Raw genomic sequence first — 18990 nt, 5'->3', positions numbered from 1 at the left:
TATCATATTTGTATTAATATTAAAGTTTTTGGTGTCTATTTGTTAATGAGGGATTTGTGGACACCTTTATGTTTTTAGATTTGTGGAGTAAAAGCTATAGTTTTTATTTTGAAGCATTATTCGAAAACTTTGAATAATATTACATTTGTTCTATAACAACTAAATTAGCAAGCATTTCCTGCACATGCTAAACTTATATCTAAATATGTTACAATATATATATATATATAATTTCTTATTTCACGTCATAATTTATGCAATTGACAGCTCACAAATAGTAGCCTACATTTACCACAGACAGCGGACGGGTTGTTTTATTTTGTCATTTCCGGTTGTTGTTGTTGTTATTAATCGTCGCTTATTGCTGCCATTGGAGCTGTTCTTATGCAGCATCAATGCAGCATTGAGGGTCTCTCTGGAGAATGTAAAGCATGTTACCCTGTTAACATGAGTAAATAATCTAAACAGAATATAAACGCGCCTCTGAAGGCTGATATTAGCTCATGAGCAGTTAATTTTATTTCACATTTGTATTCACTATCATGAAAATACTTTACAAAAGAACAGTCTGTCCCTTGACGTCACTGAGGACCATGTTGACGTTACTGATGAAATAACACAAAATTAATAATTATTTCATATTTTTTTCATCCTCAAAATGTTTTTCTTAAGTTGTCTTAGGATATAAAGGTTGAATACTAAAATACACAGTGTATAATGTCAGCACATATGTGTTTTTTATCAATTGTATTTTAGAGGATTTCATTTAAGAATGAATTACTTGTATTCGTCGTTAATTAATGCTACATATTTTTTATAAACTTATATCCTGATTCCTGAGTTTATCCTCTGCAGTGATGGAGTTTACCATTTAAGTCCTGTAGGTGGCGGTGTTGACCAGGAATATGTGGTCTTTGCTGACTGGATCTCTTCAAGAAACATTTGGCCTAACAAATTTTTTTATTTTTTACATGAATCCTATTGTATTAATGCAATTCACACACTAGATTACACGATTTTAAGAGCTTGTCTATGCCGGAAAAGTTTTGTCTGTGTGTTTTGACTTTTGCATTTATTTAATTTTGGAGCAAAATAATAATGATAATATGATGATGATGATGATATACATTCATGTAAAATATTTCATGTCCCATACATGCCACATATATCAGGACCAGAGTTCAGAATATAAAGAACATTATTTTCCTATAATCAGGTAACGCTTTACAATAAGGTTCATTATTTAACATTAGTCAACTACATTAACTAATAATGAACTGCACTTTTAAAGCATTTATTTATCTTTGTTAATGTTGATTTCAACATTTACTAATGCATTATTGAAATCTTGTTAACATTAGTTAATGCACTGTGAACTAACATGAACAAACCATGAACAGCTGGATTTTTATGAACTAACGTAAACAAATATTAACTAATGCTGAACAGAGGTGTTGTTCATGGTTAGTTCATGTTAACTAATGCATTAACGAATGTTAACTAATACAAGCGTATTGTAAAGTGATACCTATAATCACACTATAATAAAGTATCTGGCTATAATAATTTGTTCTCTCTAAAATATTGAGGAATGCATGAGGAAAACTATGCATTTGTAATTTCAAATGTGAAATTGGTGCTTTCAGAGTCAAACGATATCAAGAAATGAAGACCTTTATTCAAGAAGATTTGTATTTGTGTTTATTCACTTAATTTAAAAAGAACCAAACAGAGAGAGATAATATTGAGGCTGGTTATTTAGACATGATATCAAACTTAAAGCAAATGTATATGTAAGTTGAATAACGCATAACTTCTCCCATAATCCAAATGAAGGATAGCGCAAGTACACAGAGGCTGTAAAGCATCCTTGAAAGTGATACGATTATTCTGACCAAAGGTGCCAAGTCACTTTACAGCCGATGTCCCTGTCAATCAAAATCCTCCGTATGCAAATACTCAAAAATCTGCTGATGCACCAACACAGAGAATCATTTTCTCATGTGTAGTGATCCAATATTTGAGTGCAGGCTTGGCATGCATGACCCTTGAGACGTAATCTTTACGTGAGTGCTAGTATTCAGCTCAGACAGATTTCGATATGTAATTTCAGAACTACAAAAGACAAACTTTTTGTATAGTGTGAATTACCTTTTACTACACAGTATACAGAGTGTACTGCTAGAAATACTCGAGTGTAATGCATGCTGTAGACAGTCGGACAGAGGTGTTTAAATATATGATAAACCTTACAAGTGACCCATATGTGTGTGTAAAAAAGCAACTATCTCTCCTTATGGTGATGATACACAAGGCAACTTTTTGAGCAATGTTGCCGTCAATGGGTAACCAGGTAAACCGGGCCCATGGCCGATCTTAAGTATCCAGATAGAAATTTGCTGCCCATTCCCAATGGGAAAGTGGCCAAGCATATGCTTTGTAACATTGCCCAGCAACATTGCTCAAAAAAGTTGCCTCGTTTATCATCACCTTTACTGTACCAGCAGAGTACCCAGCACCCTAAAACCAGAATTACTTCAGTCCCTTCTATGTGATATACATAAATGATATGAACATTAACCTGTACTGTATATACTGCCAGTTAACCTCAGCAAGAATTCTCTCTTCTCCTGTTTCGCCCCCTTGGGAAACTGAAACATACTAAGCAAGGTGCATTAATCAACACTGAAATTCAGTTCAATCATGTTATTCCTACATTTCACGTGAAATCTCACTGTTCAGACCTCCTAATGCTTTATATTTTCACCTCTCTTCTTTCTGTGCACCAGACCACCTATGTTGTTTCTGTCATGTATGTCAGCACTAAACTAATATGGAAACCGCATTGGATTTCAAATCACTAGCATCTTCCATTTATAGTATAAGTAACGTAGTGAATTTCCCACCTTCTCTCTTAAACCGTAAAAACCTTGCTGTGTCGTTCTGCCTTTACATCTAAATTGACACAATCGTCAATAAGCAGTCAGTTCCTTCCAAGTTTGACTTGAGTCGGACCTACAAATAGTGTCACGTTCCAATACTCTCACACATTGTCAAAACATACTGTACAAAAAGCAAAAGGGTCAACCCCTTTTATATTTATGTAGATAAAAAAAAAAAAAGAGATTAATAACTAATACTGCTTTGAAAAGTCTTGCACATTACTTTTTATCTTTGGTAATAAGCAACAAAGTTCTTTAGAACACCTTTCTGAGTCCATGCCTTCTTCATAGTACAGACTGCTGCATATGAGACCAAGATGCGACTTTACAGAGGAACAGTTCACTCGAAAATGAAAATGTTGTCCTCATTTAGTCACCCCGAAATCATAAGATTTTGATCAAATCGTTCTTTCTTCCATGGAACAAACAAGAACATGAAAGTGAATGTGCACAGATGTTGTCAGGCTCCAGCCAGGACAATGTGCAGCATAAAAGCAGCAAATTTGACCCTAATATGATTTAATATGAAATAGAGGCGAACATTTACAGCATCAACAGCATACATTTTGAAAATAAATCAGATGGCTTCAGAAGACTTAGCAAAAGTCACAAAGTCATATTCCAGCATCGGTCTCATTCACTTTCAGAATGTTCTGTTGAACACCTCATTTTGTGTTTCCATGAAAGAAAGTCATTTGGTTTATGTAATCATGCGGGGTGAGTAAATGAGGACTTTTTATTTTGGATGATCTACACTACCATTCAAAAGTTTGGGGATGGTATACATGTTTTATGTTTTTGAAATGATCTGTTATACTCAACAATGCTGCACATTTGATTAAAATAAAAACAGTAATATTATGAAATATTATTACAATTACAAATAACTGTTTTCTATTTTAATGCATTATAAAATGTAATTTATTCATTGTATGGCAGTGCTGAGTTTTCAGCAACATTTGTTTCTCAAGAAACATTTCTTATTTTTATCAACGAAACAGTTTTTTCAGGATTCTCTGATGAATAGAATATTCAAAAGAACAGCATTTATTTTTGTAACTATGTAAAAGTAACTTTTGATCATTTTAATGCATCCGTGCTGAATAAAAATATTAATTTCTTCTTCTTCTTTTTTTTTTTTTTACTTTCGAACGATAGTGTATTTCTTATCTAGTAAAGATTCCATCACTCAGTCAACATAGTAACATACCGTATGCGATGTACTGAAAATCCACAATGCTCTATTTTTACATTCAATATTTAAGGGACACTTTGGTTTACAACGAAATCAGGCTGAAATAGAAATCCTCCTTAAGTGCTTCCTACAGATCTTCAGGCAGGCCTCCCCTCTTCACCTGCAGACCGCCGGACCAGCCACGGGGGCAGGTGTTATAGGTGCGTACTCCGGGAGAGCGCAGCCCTGAATCCTCAGACTCGACCGAGGCATCGGAGTCGGTCAGCGAGCGGGTGTTGTACAAACGCACCGGAGAGTGGATCATGCGGGTGGGCGACGGACTGTTAAGGGTGGGCGACCGAGCCCCCAGCATCCGTGGCTGAAAGGGACTGGCGGACTTGTGTTCATAAGGCACGATCCCGCCGTTCACCGGGGATATGGGCAGACTGTGCCCGCTCAGAGCCTTGGGAGACGGACTGTTTTTCCGCTTGGCGGCATTGATGATGTTTTTGGCCAAAATGCGGTGGTTGGCTTTGTTGTCCTGGATGGAGGCCGGGGACTGGCACCTGGTTTCCCAGGGTGGAGACACAGGAGAGGTGGCGGTCGGCTTGAAGATGGTACCTGGAGATGGAGTGGTTGCAATGGGTTTGTGGATGGGGCGTGGGGAAGGGCATGTCGCGACGGGCTTATGGATGGGTCGGGGGGAGGGGGAGATCGGTGTGGGCTTGTAGATGGGGCTGCTGGGGGACCAGACGGCACTGGAAAGCACCTCAGGGCTGGTGAAGCGTCGAGTGAGGTTGGGCGTCCTGGAGGTTGGGGTGGTGGAGCCGGGGCTAGTAACTGGTGCCGGGGTCTCCTCCTTAATCTGATAGAAGATTAGAAAAGATTCGTTTTAGAGGTGAGACATCACTTTAGCTAGTATTGTTAAATACACTCACACCCACAAACACTGAACATTGATAATAAAAGGGCTCAAAAATAAGGATCTGCTTTCCGTTGTTCAAATTTATACTTGCTTTTCCAACAATTTTCACTGGACTCAAAACAAATTGTAATTTATAATGACATCATAATGATCATTTTATATATACATTTATTATTTTAAATGTAATTTTAAGCGTATAACTTAAGTTAATATTAATTTTTACATTTTATTTAATATAAATATTTAAAAAACAAAAATTATAAGCATGTACTTTTTCAATAATATAAAACAAAATTAGAATATTTTCACACAATTCTTTACAAACTAAATTTGCAAGCCGGATATATAATAGCTAGACATTATTATACAGGAAGTCCAATAAAATCACACACTTTTAGTGGGCAGATAATACTGGACAGCACGTTAGGTAATTTTATTTAGCTGACAAGGTTAAAAAGTCTACAGGCATAATTCGCAACCAAATGTCACAGAAAACAACGCATAAATGGTGGAAGGCATTCAAATGTGGGTACATGATCAAATATATATCTATAGCGCTGATCTAATAAGACATGTGACAGCTCAGTCAACTCTCCTTAAACTGGGCCAGCATACAACCCTTATTCTTGAGCCCTGCATAACACGTTATGATTAATTTCTTATGGGCAACGTTTGTTATAAATGTTGATAGTAAGGAATGTTAGTGCACAGAAACAAAGATATCATCATGCTCAAGAATACTGGGTCCAACGATATCACAATACAACTTTTTCAAAAACCAAAGCTTTCCAAGTTCATGCCAGGTACCGTGCCCACGTTTAGGTAAGATTAGCCTGTAAACACTGCATTGAAACACACCTAAAACACCTCCTGCTGCACTGCATGCAACTCTAGATGTGATGTTATCGATATCAGGCCTTCCCATGCACCCTACGATTACATCGAGCTGTTTATTCTTGTCCAATGTCTGAGTAGTTTCCCAGCACGCCAGGATATCATGCCATGTTCAGATCGCTTGCATTCACGCTGCCAAGACCACTAACCTTTACTGAGATATGCATTTGCACTGTTGAGGCCGCTGGGTATGTTTTCACCTCCAGCAAATGTGTTTTTCCAAGCATGAGGGAGGCCAGAGGTCAGGCCGTTAGCCTAAAGCTCAAGCCTACAGGGGCCTGTTTCGGCTCAGATGTGCATTTTAAGGGGCAGGCCAGGAATGTGCAGGGCACATACATATTCAGTCAGCGTTAAAAAAAGTTTCTAATTTCATTTCGGGTCAGAGCACCATGCAGCGGGTGGCTCTGATACACAAATCTTTGTTTTGTTGTTGCAAGTGTATAGATAAAACAACTCTCTGTGTGGGAAAGCTGGCCTGGGATTCTCCTCACTGAAGAGAGGGATAGACACTACCAAAAAACTGAAACAACTAAAAATATAGAACAAGAAATCCACACAGGAAATTCAGCAGATTAGTCAACAGAAGAAGATAATAAAGTATGAAAACCAGACAGATCAGAAGCAGAGTGTTTCATTGTTTTAATGAAACAGAGTAGAGAAAATCATTTGAAAGAGATTAAGCCACAAGGAAAACAATCCGTTTGAAAATAAATTCCACATACTGTGTGTAGCGATAAAGTGAGCTGACTTCATTACACTCAATTATGGCTTTGTTGAATCAGAGGTCTACGGTGTAACAGTGTATGCACACTACATTAAGTACATACTGTCACACAGCATGCAAGCAGTAAACTACACCTATAAATCAAAGAAAAGCATACAGAACTAATTAAGGAAGAGAACAGTACAGGTGCTGTACTATGAAGTACAGAGGCCCTTGCATCTTCCTAGTCATATTAAATTGTATATTGTAGATCATTAAAAGGCAAGACGCCATCTGCTAAAGTGCTTTATAAGACAGTGCCAACTCCAACCAGAAAACTTGGAGGCAAGCGTTGGAAAAAGACACACTGGTTTTGTGCCTAAAATATATATGGCATGAGCACAAAACTCAACTCTAGTTCTGAAACACACAGCTGCACTAAATTACAATGTCTTTGATTAAAAAAAATAAGTTTCAATGTATGGCCCTCTGCTGGCCAGTTAATGAATTACAATTCAAATCTGTTTTAATAAGTGTGAGACCTGACATTTATTGCCTCTGCATGCGAAACTCAAAAATAAACTAGAAACAAACAGATCTGAGCATTAAACCAACACTGCAAGATTTAGTGTTTCCTGTAGAGCTATTTTTTTGTACCGTACTGCTCTCTTGTTATTTCTAAGTGGACAGTCAGTTTGATATATGTCCCTTTAACTTCCCTTTCGATATTCTTTGGTCTGAAGAGTGCATAAAGGAAAGAAGAGCAGAAATGGAAAGGTTTAAAAGAATGAAGATGGTTTCCACACCTGTGGGGTGATGCCAGCTTTTTTGGCGGAGAACGTAGGACGTGGAGCTTGGACGCCAGAGCGAGGTGAAGCCACACGTTCTGGAGCGAAATGGGACACTGGGGAGCTGACGCTGCCTGCTGTGATGGGACTGAGAGGCGTCATGGGAGGCGAAAAGCAATGGGCTGACCGATAGGCGGCAGACGGGCTGTACGGTGATGGCAATGGGCTTGTTGGAAGGGATGATTGTCTGGAGAAGGAGTGGGCTGTCATGACAGGTCTAGGAGCTGGGGCGGCTCTAGGAAGAGTGCTGTAGGGATCTTTCGTTGGGTTGAAGATGAAGAGGGATGAGTTGAGCTGGTATGGCTGATGCCTGGACAGCTCCATCTCGATTTTAGTGCAACCGTTCTCCAAAGGTACCTCTGGTGGTGGAGCAGGAGGGGGTCCTGGTGTCTTTTTCTGAGTGGCCTGCTGAACTTGAAGTGTCTTTGAAATTTGCACACTTATATTGGAGGTGTTCACTATGGCCTTTACTCGACCGGGCATGTTGGATGGATACACCCACGAAGGAGGCAAGGACATGGTAGGAGAGGGAGCTCTCAGCTCCTTGCTGTCATGGACGTACCTTTCCATTCTCGACTGGCGTTTGGCAAACAGTTCAGCTCCTTTTCCTGAAGCGTTGGTCAGGGCTTGCTCCGGCTTGTGCTCCGCCCTGGCACGCGTCCTGGAGCTTTTCAAACTCGTGGCCCACTCTGGCACCAAAGCTTCCCCGTGAACGTCCTCTTGCTTGGCCAGGAAGTTTGAGGCTTCGGCCCCGAGAGCCAGCAGCTCCTCCTCCTGCGCTGCATCTGGCTGGGGTCTCGGTTTCTTCTTTTGATCCGCACCCTGCACCAAGGACAGGAGTTCGGGATTCGGGGCCACTTTTGGCTTCTCCTGAAATGTGAACATCGACTTGCGGGTTGCTCGGCGAGTCCGGCCCTCATCGAGGATGCCAGTTCTGATGGGCGTTGTGGATCTCTTCTCGCTCAAGAGTTCAGGGACAAATGTAGGCCTGGGAGCAGATGGGCGAATGTAGTGGGAAGAAGGTTGGGGTGAAGGACCATGGGCTGCGTCAGCTGGAGGAGGGCTGGAGTAACTAGGGAGAGGAGGAGTTGGATATGAAGGTGGAGGTGGTGGTGGAGAGAAAACTGGTCTTGTTTGCGTTCGGTAAGTTGAAGGTTGTGGTTCAAAGTGTATTGTGGAGTCATGGGATGGGGCTGGAGGGATGTCCATGACTGGACTTGTAGCTTCTGAGGATCCTACTGTTGTCGGGGAGAAAAATGGCCGAGCTGTTCTGTTGATGATGGTGGGCGGTTTAGTCACCGTCTTGGCTGCTTTTCCATTGCACTGCATACTATATCCATTTGCAATTTCTTTTTTGTGCGCTCCATTGGCTTCAGCTTCATCCTGACCAGTTCTGTCCATAACAAGGGTATTGTCACTTCTAAGAGTAACCTCATCCTTCACATCCTCTGTGAGGTCTTCTGAGAGCTCTTCATCCTTCTCATTGACGGGAAGAAAGTGTCTTTCTTGGCCACTTTCTTCTGCTTCATCCTCCCACCTACCCTTGCCAGCATCTTCCATGTCACACCCAGCACTGCGGATTCTGCCAGCTGACCACGTTAGACCGGTCTTGAGGTTCCTGTGATTCAACTCTTTGTGCTGATCCTCAGTTGAGTGCTGTTTGTCCCATGTCTGTGGACTTCCAGAAGATGAACCAATTACATTCTCAGATGCCTCCGCTACCCCTCCGACACTCACAAGTGTGAAAGCATTCACTCTCTGTCTGCGACGGTTGAAAAGTTGTACGCCTTTAGAGTTGGAATTGGCCTGGAGCTGAGCAGCAATAATCTGACTCTTGGTACGTGCCTCCTTCAGCTCCTTCTCTGACAAACTGGCACTTCTGCTGAGGTCTGTAATGGTAGAATAAAACAACAATCAACTCGAGAGAAAAATACAATTATATAATACATTCACAGCTGTGGCAATTGCAATGCTTTTCAGTTCTCAGACAAGCAAAGTGTTGCTCAACTCCGCTTATAAATGTAAATTTTAGCACATACCACCAAGTCTTATGAGGGAAGTGCTATTTTAAAATGCTCTTAATTGGTTCAGCCTAAAAAAAACAAAGGGTGACGCATATAATAATCGCAGGCCTGTTTTATTAGAGGGAGCAATTGGACAGGTTTTGGCAAATATTATCCTACTTTATATTTTTATTCCATTCCTGTCACAATCATTTGGGGGCTGTATAAGTTTCAATTATAGTAGCCATGTGCTCAAATGGGAGTATAATTATCTTAAAAGTCAAGAGTATTATAGGCCTATGTCTTTTAAGTAATTCTAGTTTCCATGAGTCACCCTCCTAAAAGATGAATCATATTAGACTTATAAAAGAAATGCTGACATATAAAGTATTTTTGTTCAAAATGATTATTTTCACAGTTTGCTGTGATTCAAGATGCCTGCAGGCAAACTTTTGTAGACCGCATAACGTTTTCACACATTTATAGTTCTAAGAGCCTCCAGTAAATAAATCATAGTGCTGATATTTGCAGTTCTAGCCGTAGTTTGGCAAAGATGGATGTTAAAACAGTCATCTATTTGTTGAAAACGGCAAAGGTTTATTGACTGGGCTAAAAAGCCTCATTCCAAGCTGCAGAAAGTATTTCCTTCACCATGGGCTCTAGTCCCTCCCTTAGCATTCCGCAACTGCCGAGAAAATTCCCCGCTTGAGACTGCAGCATGCCTTGTGAAAGGCACAGGAGACATCGGTTTATATGCTGACATCCTGACAGGTTCATGCCTTTCCATCATCACTTACAAGACAAAGTCTACATTTAAATGCTTGAACTTTGACCTGCAGTGATATACTGCGGCATCAAAGTTTCAGTAAATAAAACAAGCATGCTTGAAGATCCTGCCTGCCTCAGGGAAGGAACAGAACTTTTAAAACACAAACCCTCAACATCTTATACCAGAACATCACATCCTGAGAAACAGACTGTTAACAATTACATCATTGGCAGAACGGCTTCACTCACTTAATATAAGAGTGTTTAACCTGTGCAACATAAACACAATCTGTTTCCCGAATAGACCTTTGAATAATTAACCACTCAAGGTTTCCCCTTGAGGTGGTTTTCAGCTTTTATCCTCAACCTTAGACTTGGCAGCAAAACTTGCAAACAAAGTTTTTTCTCCGTCCAAGCAGGTAGGTCTTATTGTCTTGCCAGAGCCGCAATCTGAGTTTTAAAAAAAAAGGTAGTAAAGAAGCAAGAGTTCTAAATCTATCCTATTTGTTTTATGTGCAAGTTTGCCAGACTCAAAGGAGCTTTCATAGCACATGAAATAAAATTATAATAGAGCATGAATAATGTGCATCTGCCTTTCATTCCACCAGCAAAAAACCCCACCTCTTAATTTAGTCAGGCCATGATGCAACACAAAAAGCTTTCCATTTTTCTTCTTTACAGATATTCATCTTTATGGTACTTCAAATAATTTACTATTTAAAACCCTGGAGCAAAATCCAATAATCAATAACTTTTCTCTTTTCTTTTCATTTGGATGCATCCTGTCAACCCAAGTACTTTCAAGAATAATTTCTTTAAACATAACATAAATAAGAAAATTATAAAATTACCCGATGCCCAGTTTTCAGTTTAAAATAAATAAATTTTCCTGTCACAGAGCCAGACCAAAATAAAAGTTAGTTTATTCAGTTATGAGTTACTGTGTTCTACTTTTTAAATAACACTAAAAAAGTAGTATAAGCGCAAAATAATAATAATAATAATAATTACAAATGGCTGTGTTTTTTTTTTTTCTCCAATGAAACCAGTTAATTTAGATGTTACCACATGAAACACATGTTAGATTACAAACTAAATGTACAACCAAACTGTTAAAATACACTATGCCTGAAATGGGCAACTTGTCACTTTAACTTCAAATCAATGTTCTTTTCATTTAAACACTTTATCTGTTATACAATTTGTCTACCTATGCCTAAAGACAACTTTTTTCTCTTTTAAAACAGCATCGATTCATTGCAAAATATTGCTCTCCTGTCACCAATTTAATGAAGAAGCATCACATAATATAATATTAAGGATCTATTTAAGCAAACTTCAAAACTTATTTATCATGACTTCAGCACATGCCATTCACCAATCTAAGCTTCTTCTTTTTTTACGCAAATAAAGCTTTTAAACTTCTATAAAAATATCGGGTCACTCTAAACGTCTCTTACCTCAATTAACTCTGAATACAGTCTCTTTTGTTGCTGCTCCGCGAGCTTTTCTAATTTAACTTCATGTGTTTCCTCGTCTCCCCCTTTAGCAGCGCGAGCCTGGGTCGGATTTCGTGTCGTTGAGAGTGATGATCTCTCGCGAGCTCCAAATGCGCATCGAGGCGGGCAGGCTGGGGCACTGGACGAGGTTTGCGCTTCCCTTTTGCTTTTTTAAGGATGGCTATGCTGTGTGACGCTCCTGGCTGACTTTGCTCCCTCTGTTTTTTGGTTTTGTACTCTCCAAATTCAACAGTGAAGAGACAGGATACAGAATAGATCTGGAGAGCGGGGCTAGGTGTCACGCGGGAGAGCTAGTCAGAAACGGTTTTGAGCCAAAAGTTCAATTAGATTTTTTTATTTTTTTTGTAGGTTGTTTTTAAACACGTTTAATCCTACGTCCTTAAATGAGACCGTATTATGTGATTTGAAGAATCATTAAAAACGTTACAACTTGCCCCAACCCGATTTCTATGAAAAACACTCTTGTCCTGACAACATAGTTCAAAGTTTCAGTTGACTCCTGCCTGAATGCAATGGGTTTTTAAGGGACTGTTTTGTGTTCACTTACCCAAAAGTGTGTGCGAGTGCCAGACTTTTCCCATTTAAAGGCATAGTTCACTTAAAATTGAAAATTCTGTCATCATTTACTCACCCATATGTTGTTCCAAACCCTCATGACCACGAAACCCATTTCTTTCTTCTGTGGAAAACCAAAGCAGAAGCAGAATGACAGCCTCAGTCACCATTCACTTTTATTGAATGGAAAAAATATGCAATGAAAGTAAATGGCCACTGAGGCTGTCAGTCCCTGACATTTTGCCAATATATATCCATTTGTGTTCTACAGAAGAAAGAAAACCATGTGGGTTTCAAAATACATTGGCGTTAGTAAATAATGAACTAACCCTTAACCCTTAAGGTAACCACTGTTTTCATTACCAGAGATCATGGATGGAGGAGCGATTTAAAAGTGTTCCTACAAAGAGGCATGAGCACCGAACAAGTTTTGCACCGAACAAGCTACAAGTTTTGACTATGGCCTTGGATGCACCCAAATAATCATGTAGCTACAGAATCTGTAAGTTTGCACATTCTGTTCCAAGCCGAATTAAGTAGCCACATTTCATCAGTGTCATGCATAGAATCAATGTGTCAGCTCTTTCAGAGGATTGGGTTTCAGGGGAGAGAGCCGTTCGGCGAACACGCTCGCTTGGGTGGATGGACACCTGAGCCTCAAGGGTGGAGTTCAGTGCAGACCGCAGAGGTTTGCTTGCTTTTGCTTAGCTGAACCATCCTACCTGACTCATAGCGCTCATGCTTAACTTATCATTAACTTGAAGGAAAAGACAGGAACTTCCTCTAGCCTAAAAAGTAGTGGTAGGAATGGAAGGAAAGAAAGAAAGAATGTTCCCATTTCCTTGGCACTGAGCTGCCTGTGATATGTGGGCTCTCAGTTCAGACAGATGAGGGAAACTCCCTCGTAGCTAGAGGATTTTGGGACCTGGCCGACCTCGGGTTGTATATCAAAGGTCAGATTCCCCTGTTGGATGTAATTGTCCAGTTGGAGGATGGGATACAATAAAACTTTTTCACTGGGAAAAGTGAGCAAGTGTGGAGTGATAAGACTGGAGTTGTTTAATAACTTAAAAATAAACATAAATGTTCAGAAAACCTGTACCAGGAGACTATTTCTTACACTTCTACCTCACTCTCATGTTGGACTAGGGATGGGCAATATAGACCAAAAAAATAATATCTCGGTATTATTTTGGTTGAATGGCGATATATACGTATCTCTGTTTAATGTCCAACAACAAATATTATAGCAAAATGTATATTTTAGTCAGAATTATTGCACTCCCATTCAATTGCACTCTGTTTGGCACGGCATGCATGTACTGAATTCTGGGAAGTTTACAAGAGACTCGCTTAAGGCTCTGTGTCCTCTGCTATTTTTCAGATGCTCTCGTCTCGTAATATTTAACTACTGTATATCAATATAAACGTGGAGCAGGGATGACGCATTTTACTCATAAATAGAAAAACCCCATTATAAAACTCCATAGGAAAATCTCGAGTGAACCAGTGGAAAATTACTCTTCTGGGTTTTGAGGTCATCCCTGCACCACTCTATTGCCTCATCCTATATATAGTTTATAAAAATATATCGATATATTTTACAGATTCGATACAGACTCCGCCCAGCCCTATTTAGGGCTATGTTCACAGAACAGTATCTACAGATCAGTTCTGATCCAGAAAAATGCTGCTAAATTATTGCAAAAAAAAGTACAGTTTTGGTCAAGTTTACATTTATGCATTTGGCAGACGCTTTTATCCAAAGCAACTTACAGTGACCTTATTACAGGGACAATCCCCCTGGAGCAACATGGAGTAAAGTGCCTTGCTCAAGAACACACTGGTGGTAACCGCTGGGATCGAACCAGCAACTTTCTGCGTATTAGTTCCATGGTTTAACCCACTGGACCACCATCTCACACTCAGTTTACATATTTCATGCAGAAGCTTCAAAATGTGAATAATTTAAAAACTACGTAAATGATGTGATAGAAAAGACAGACACTCCAAATGAGACATGGAGATGGACACATTTAATGGAAGAAATGGGTGTGAATGTAGGAGTCCTTTTTTCTGTACTATATCTGGCTTCAATGGACAGCCTGGTAAAAATCTCTTTACTGTATTACTTTGTCTCCTTTTGTATATTAGGATCACATCCAATGTTATTGTTCTTTAAATATCGCTGGTTTTGTTCTGTTCTGTTTTGTTGAATACATTTTTTTTTCTTCTGAACATATAGTTAAAACTAAATTTTCTGTACACCATGTGAACATTGTACATGCCTTGTAAGAAAGAGTTGGATAATAGAATAAGTTGAAAAAATGAATAAGAGGGAGCGCAAAAGGGATAAGAGATCTATTTTTTTTTTTAAATAAACATTGGGGTCTGCAAGGGGTACATTATGTAAACGGTAACACTTTATTTTAAGGTTAAATTCTAGCTATTACCTAGTTGCTTATTAGCATGCATATTACTAGGATATTAGTTGTTTATTAGTACTCATAAAGCACATATTAAAGGAATAGTTCACCCAAAAATGAAAATTAGCCCATGATTTACTCACCCTCGAGTCATCCTAGGTGTATATGTATACATTATTTATAAAATTAAAAATATATATATATTAAAAATGAGCAACTATTACTGCAATTATAATGCTTGGATTAGCCTGGACTTTTTTAATATAACTCAGATTTGTATTCGTCTTAAAGAAGAATGTCATATACACCTAGGATGACTTGAGGGTGAGTAAATCATCGGCTAATTTTCATTTTTGGGTGAACTAACCCTTTAATGCCTTATTCTGCATGACCTTATTCTACATCCCTTAGTCCTACCCAATACCTAAACTTGCTACAAAAACTACCTTAATAACTATTAAAGGGTTACTTCAGTGATTTAGCATTAAGCTTTGTATCAGTAGAAACCCGGTAGTATATTCAAATTACGGTACTTTCCCCCCTCATGTCCCCCTGAGACGAGAGAATTATGCATTTTATTTCTGGAAAAAATCCTCCAATGATGCAAATATCGTAATTTTGGCTTTGGCTCAGCTCTTCTCGCGTGATGAATGAAATCTGACTCCTGCTGCGTTTGTGTCGTGATTTTCCTTCGGTTCACTTGCACGTTATTGAAAAGACATGTTCAGTTTTTAATTGTAGTGTCTGTTCTCTAACTGAACAAAATTATTTTATTACTACGAATATCAAAACGACGTTGGGGGCGGTGTCATGGTGGGCAAGTTTGGGAGTGGCCTCGTAGGGCAGCGAAGCAAGTGCATTCTGGGAGTTGTTGTCTTTCATCCACATGAGACAAATACATTTCCTGTCTTTTCTCTGTCTAGAAGGCACCAAATTCAAAAATAATTTCACATTTCTACTACATAAATGACACAGTTTAAATACACATTAATCTTCCCAGCGCTGAAGTTCCCCTTTAATAATCAGTAAATTAGGAATTTATTGAGGCAAAAGTTAATAGTGAATATGCCCCATACTCAAGTGTTATGCAACAATCTTAAGTCATGAAGAAAATAAGTTAAGAACAGGGAAATGAATGCATTCATCAAAAAGTAATGCTTCTGTTTTGTATTTTTCTAATTTAATACAAAAATGTACTGCATGAACTCCACAAGTTTGTGTGAAACCTGATGATCATGTTTTCCAACAATCTGGTGCTTTAATGGAAGAACATCTCATTGTTTGTACAAAGGAGTTCACATGTTCAATCTCACACAATTGCTAATTTGATTAATAATGACCTAGAAGTAGTGTCGAATTATTTATTTATTTATTTTTAAATTGTAATAATCCTAAAACTTTCTGGAGAAAAAAAAAGAAACCTTATGTGCTCTCAGACTTTTGAAACACACTGTATCATTATCCAATTTTGTGCTTTATCAGCATCTGGAGATGCAAGAATAACAAGCATAACATTCTGCATCTCATCAAATCATGATGCTGTGTGGAGACATCAATCCCATACAAGGGGAGAGAGAGAGAGAGAGAGAGAGAGAGAGAGAGAGAGAGAGAGAGAGAGAGAGAGAGAGAGAGAGAGAGAGAGAGAGAGAGAGAGAGAGAGAGAGAGAGAGAGAGAGAGAGAGAGAGAGAGAGAGAGAGAGAGAGAGAGAGAGAGAGAGAGAGAGAGAAAGAGAGAGAAAGGGACAGAAAAAGAGAGAGAAAACGCTGACATTTACTTCAGCGTCTCTTCCTAGGAACAGTATGAAACCAATATAAAGTGACGGAATTAGCTGTTCCATCTCAGCCTCTCCACATCCTCCCCTCTCGCCATTATACACACTCCAAAGCTGTAACAACATCAGAGCAACCTCTTGAATTGTGCAGAAACGGTTTTGGACTATCTGAAATGGGTCTGAATTCTCATCAGAGGAGCTGTAAAACCCCTCTGTCACACAGTCACTGTTGTGAACTACTTGCAGAGGGTGCCTGGTCATCTGCAAACCTTATTATGCATTCTTTCCAGATAATACTACCCACAGCTTGAGCATTATGGTCAGTGGGTATGAACTGAAGAGCTATTACTGTATGGCTCATCTGTGGCTGTGAGGAAACAAATGTGTCATTGAGGGTTCAGTAAGTGATGTTTAAACAGTTAGGGGATAGCAGCATGTTGTGTTCGTCTGATAATGTTTGTCTCTCTGAATGTAAACCCATTCAACTTTTTCTTGATTACATGAATCTATGGAATACTTGATTCTGATAGGTTAATCACAACATTGTCAATTTTTTTTTCTGTAAAATGACTCTAAGTTAATAATTGACCAATTCTCCCAGTTTACATAGCTTTTGTTTCATGTCTGTCATTGCACAAATGTTTTTAAATCATATAATAGTGATTCCCCAACTTTTTTGGTCAACTGAATCCTTTTCACCTAAAATATTTACTTGAAGTCCCCCTTAGATTCACAGTTAATATTTCAATAATTTAACAACACATTCACTTGTTCATGGTTCTCTGATGGTGGTTATGGTAATATGATATTCAGGTAAACAAATAAAATGTATATTAATAATAATAATAATAATAATAATACGTTTTATATTAATTGCTTTCATTTAATTGATTTCACTTGTTACTTTTACTTTCATGATTTAATTATTAGCTTTTCATCAAATCACATTATAATATTTTACACTCAATATTTCATGTGCATTCATTTATTTATTCAGTAAGCAGCCACGCTTGAGTTTTGATCTCCCTGCTGGGTCTATTTTGTTGTACATTATTCTTTGGATATTTAACACTGAAGTGATACAAGGATACTGTAATATATCCTGTTCTTTAGATTCAAAGTTGTGAACAAGAAGAAAATATTTACTTGTTTTCCGCTCCATCTGGCAAGACGTCAAGCCTGGCTTTGCTTTGACCCCGCAGTGGTCATCTTTTTCCAAGATGTTAGTACTGTGCCTGTCCAGGGACGTCTTTGCTCCAGTTTTGTCGAGGGTGGAGGATGTTGTAGTGGTAGGCCCACCCCAGCTGTCTCCTCTTCTTGCAGGCTCATGCTTGCACTCCATCCCGGCGGCGTCGCTTGTCCTCGTGTAAGAGATGCTCTTCTTTCACTTAGCACCCTGTTAATCGGCACACTTGCCTGGGTGTGACAAAAGCTTTCTTTTTCTCAGCTGGGGTGTAAGTTTGGCTTGTATGAGATGGTTTTCTGGGATCCCCTGGCAGTTTTATGCTTCCCGAATTGTAAAGAAACAAGGATCAAAAGCAGGATCAAAGTCAAACTAAAGCTCTACATTTTGCTGGACGTTTTCTTCACGGTAATCCTTCGGAGTAGACCCGCTACGGCCCAAAGATGAGCTGAGAAATGCACTTTTGCTTTCAGAATCCACACAATATTATTCAAACTCTAACAAGACCTCCCTGGAGGTACTTCCCAATGCACCCTGGACCAGTTCCCATGGAAAAGTGCCAAGAAAATTTCACAACTTGGATATGCTCTTTTGCAAATGCGGCTGGAAGTTCTCTTATTCAGATATTTGTCTTTCTTTTTTGAGTCAGTCACCAAAACATGCCCCTTGAGTTTATCGCAATCCCTCCAAGACAGACGGTTTCTTTAAAGGCACGCGTAGCCCCTGCTTTTAAAACGTTTCAACAATGTCAAGACGAAGGGCAGCGCTTGGTGCTTTCCTGTCGTTTCATTAGCACATGAAAAAACACATTCAGCTGAAAGGTCGTCCAAACGTTCTGACTGAAGCTATTGTAAACTTTCAAGCAAGGCTTTACTGTGCTCAATCCATATGTTTGTATTCTAAACAGACGGTTTCTGTAGTTTTCATTCTTTATCCTTGCATTACAGATCAAATCTCTTTGGGTAGCTTAAGCCAAGCGATATGATCTCTAACCCACCATCAGAGCTGACATATAGTTTATTAGCTTGTTTCAGATTAGGTCCAAAGAGACTCCTCGGGCAAGTATATGGCATATCCAGACAGGGCTTAATGTCTTTACTTCTCTAGTTGTGTCATAGAAATGAAAGGCCGGTGGATAAACCTCCGCTGCTGCCAGGATACAAGGAGTCGGTGATCTTCCTCTCTCAACTGCGACTTCCTGAAACGTATAAGATGCAAACTATGAGTCAACGTTAACTATGATACATTCATAAAAATAAAGAATATCCAATAAATTA

General features: G+C 39.1%; 1 protein-coding gene across 3 annotated transcripts in view; it reads right to left on the bottom strand.

The window, feature by feature from the left end:
* Positions 1-3112: 3112 nt before the first annotated feature.
* The window catches only part of synpo (synaptopodin), a 29969-nt gene continuing 14091 nt past the window's right edge, over positions 3113-18990 (bottom strand). For 2 of the 3 annotated variants that reach the window (XM_079838580.1, XM_079838581.1), the window contains 3 exons: positions 17677-18911; positions 7445-9375; positions 3113-4981 (listed from right to left, as the gene is read on the bottom strand). In XM_079838580.1, the coding sequence (XP_079694706.1) occupies positions 4265-4981; positions 7445-9375; positions 17677-17872 (2844 nt within the window). In that variant the 5' untranslated portion in view covers positions 17873-18911 and the 3' untranslated portion in view covers positions 3113-4264. Of the gene's footprint in view, positions 4982-7444; positions 9376-11717; positions 12005-17676; positions 18912-18990 lie in introns of those variants that run through there. The other variant, XM_079838582.1, reaches the window with a different exon arrangement.

This window comes from Gobio gobio, assembly GCF_949357685.1.
Source record: "Gobio gobio genome assembly, chromosome: 16".
In the NCBI taxonomy this organism is placed as follows: domain Eukaryota; kingdom Metazoa; phylum Chordata; class Actinopteri; order Cypriniformes; family Gobionidae; genus Gobio; species Gobio gobio.
Note: the sequence above shows the minus strand (reverse complement) of the source record. Positions and strands in the feature narration are given on the sequence as shown.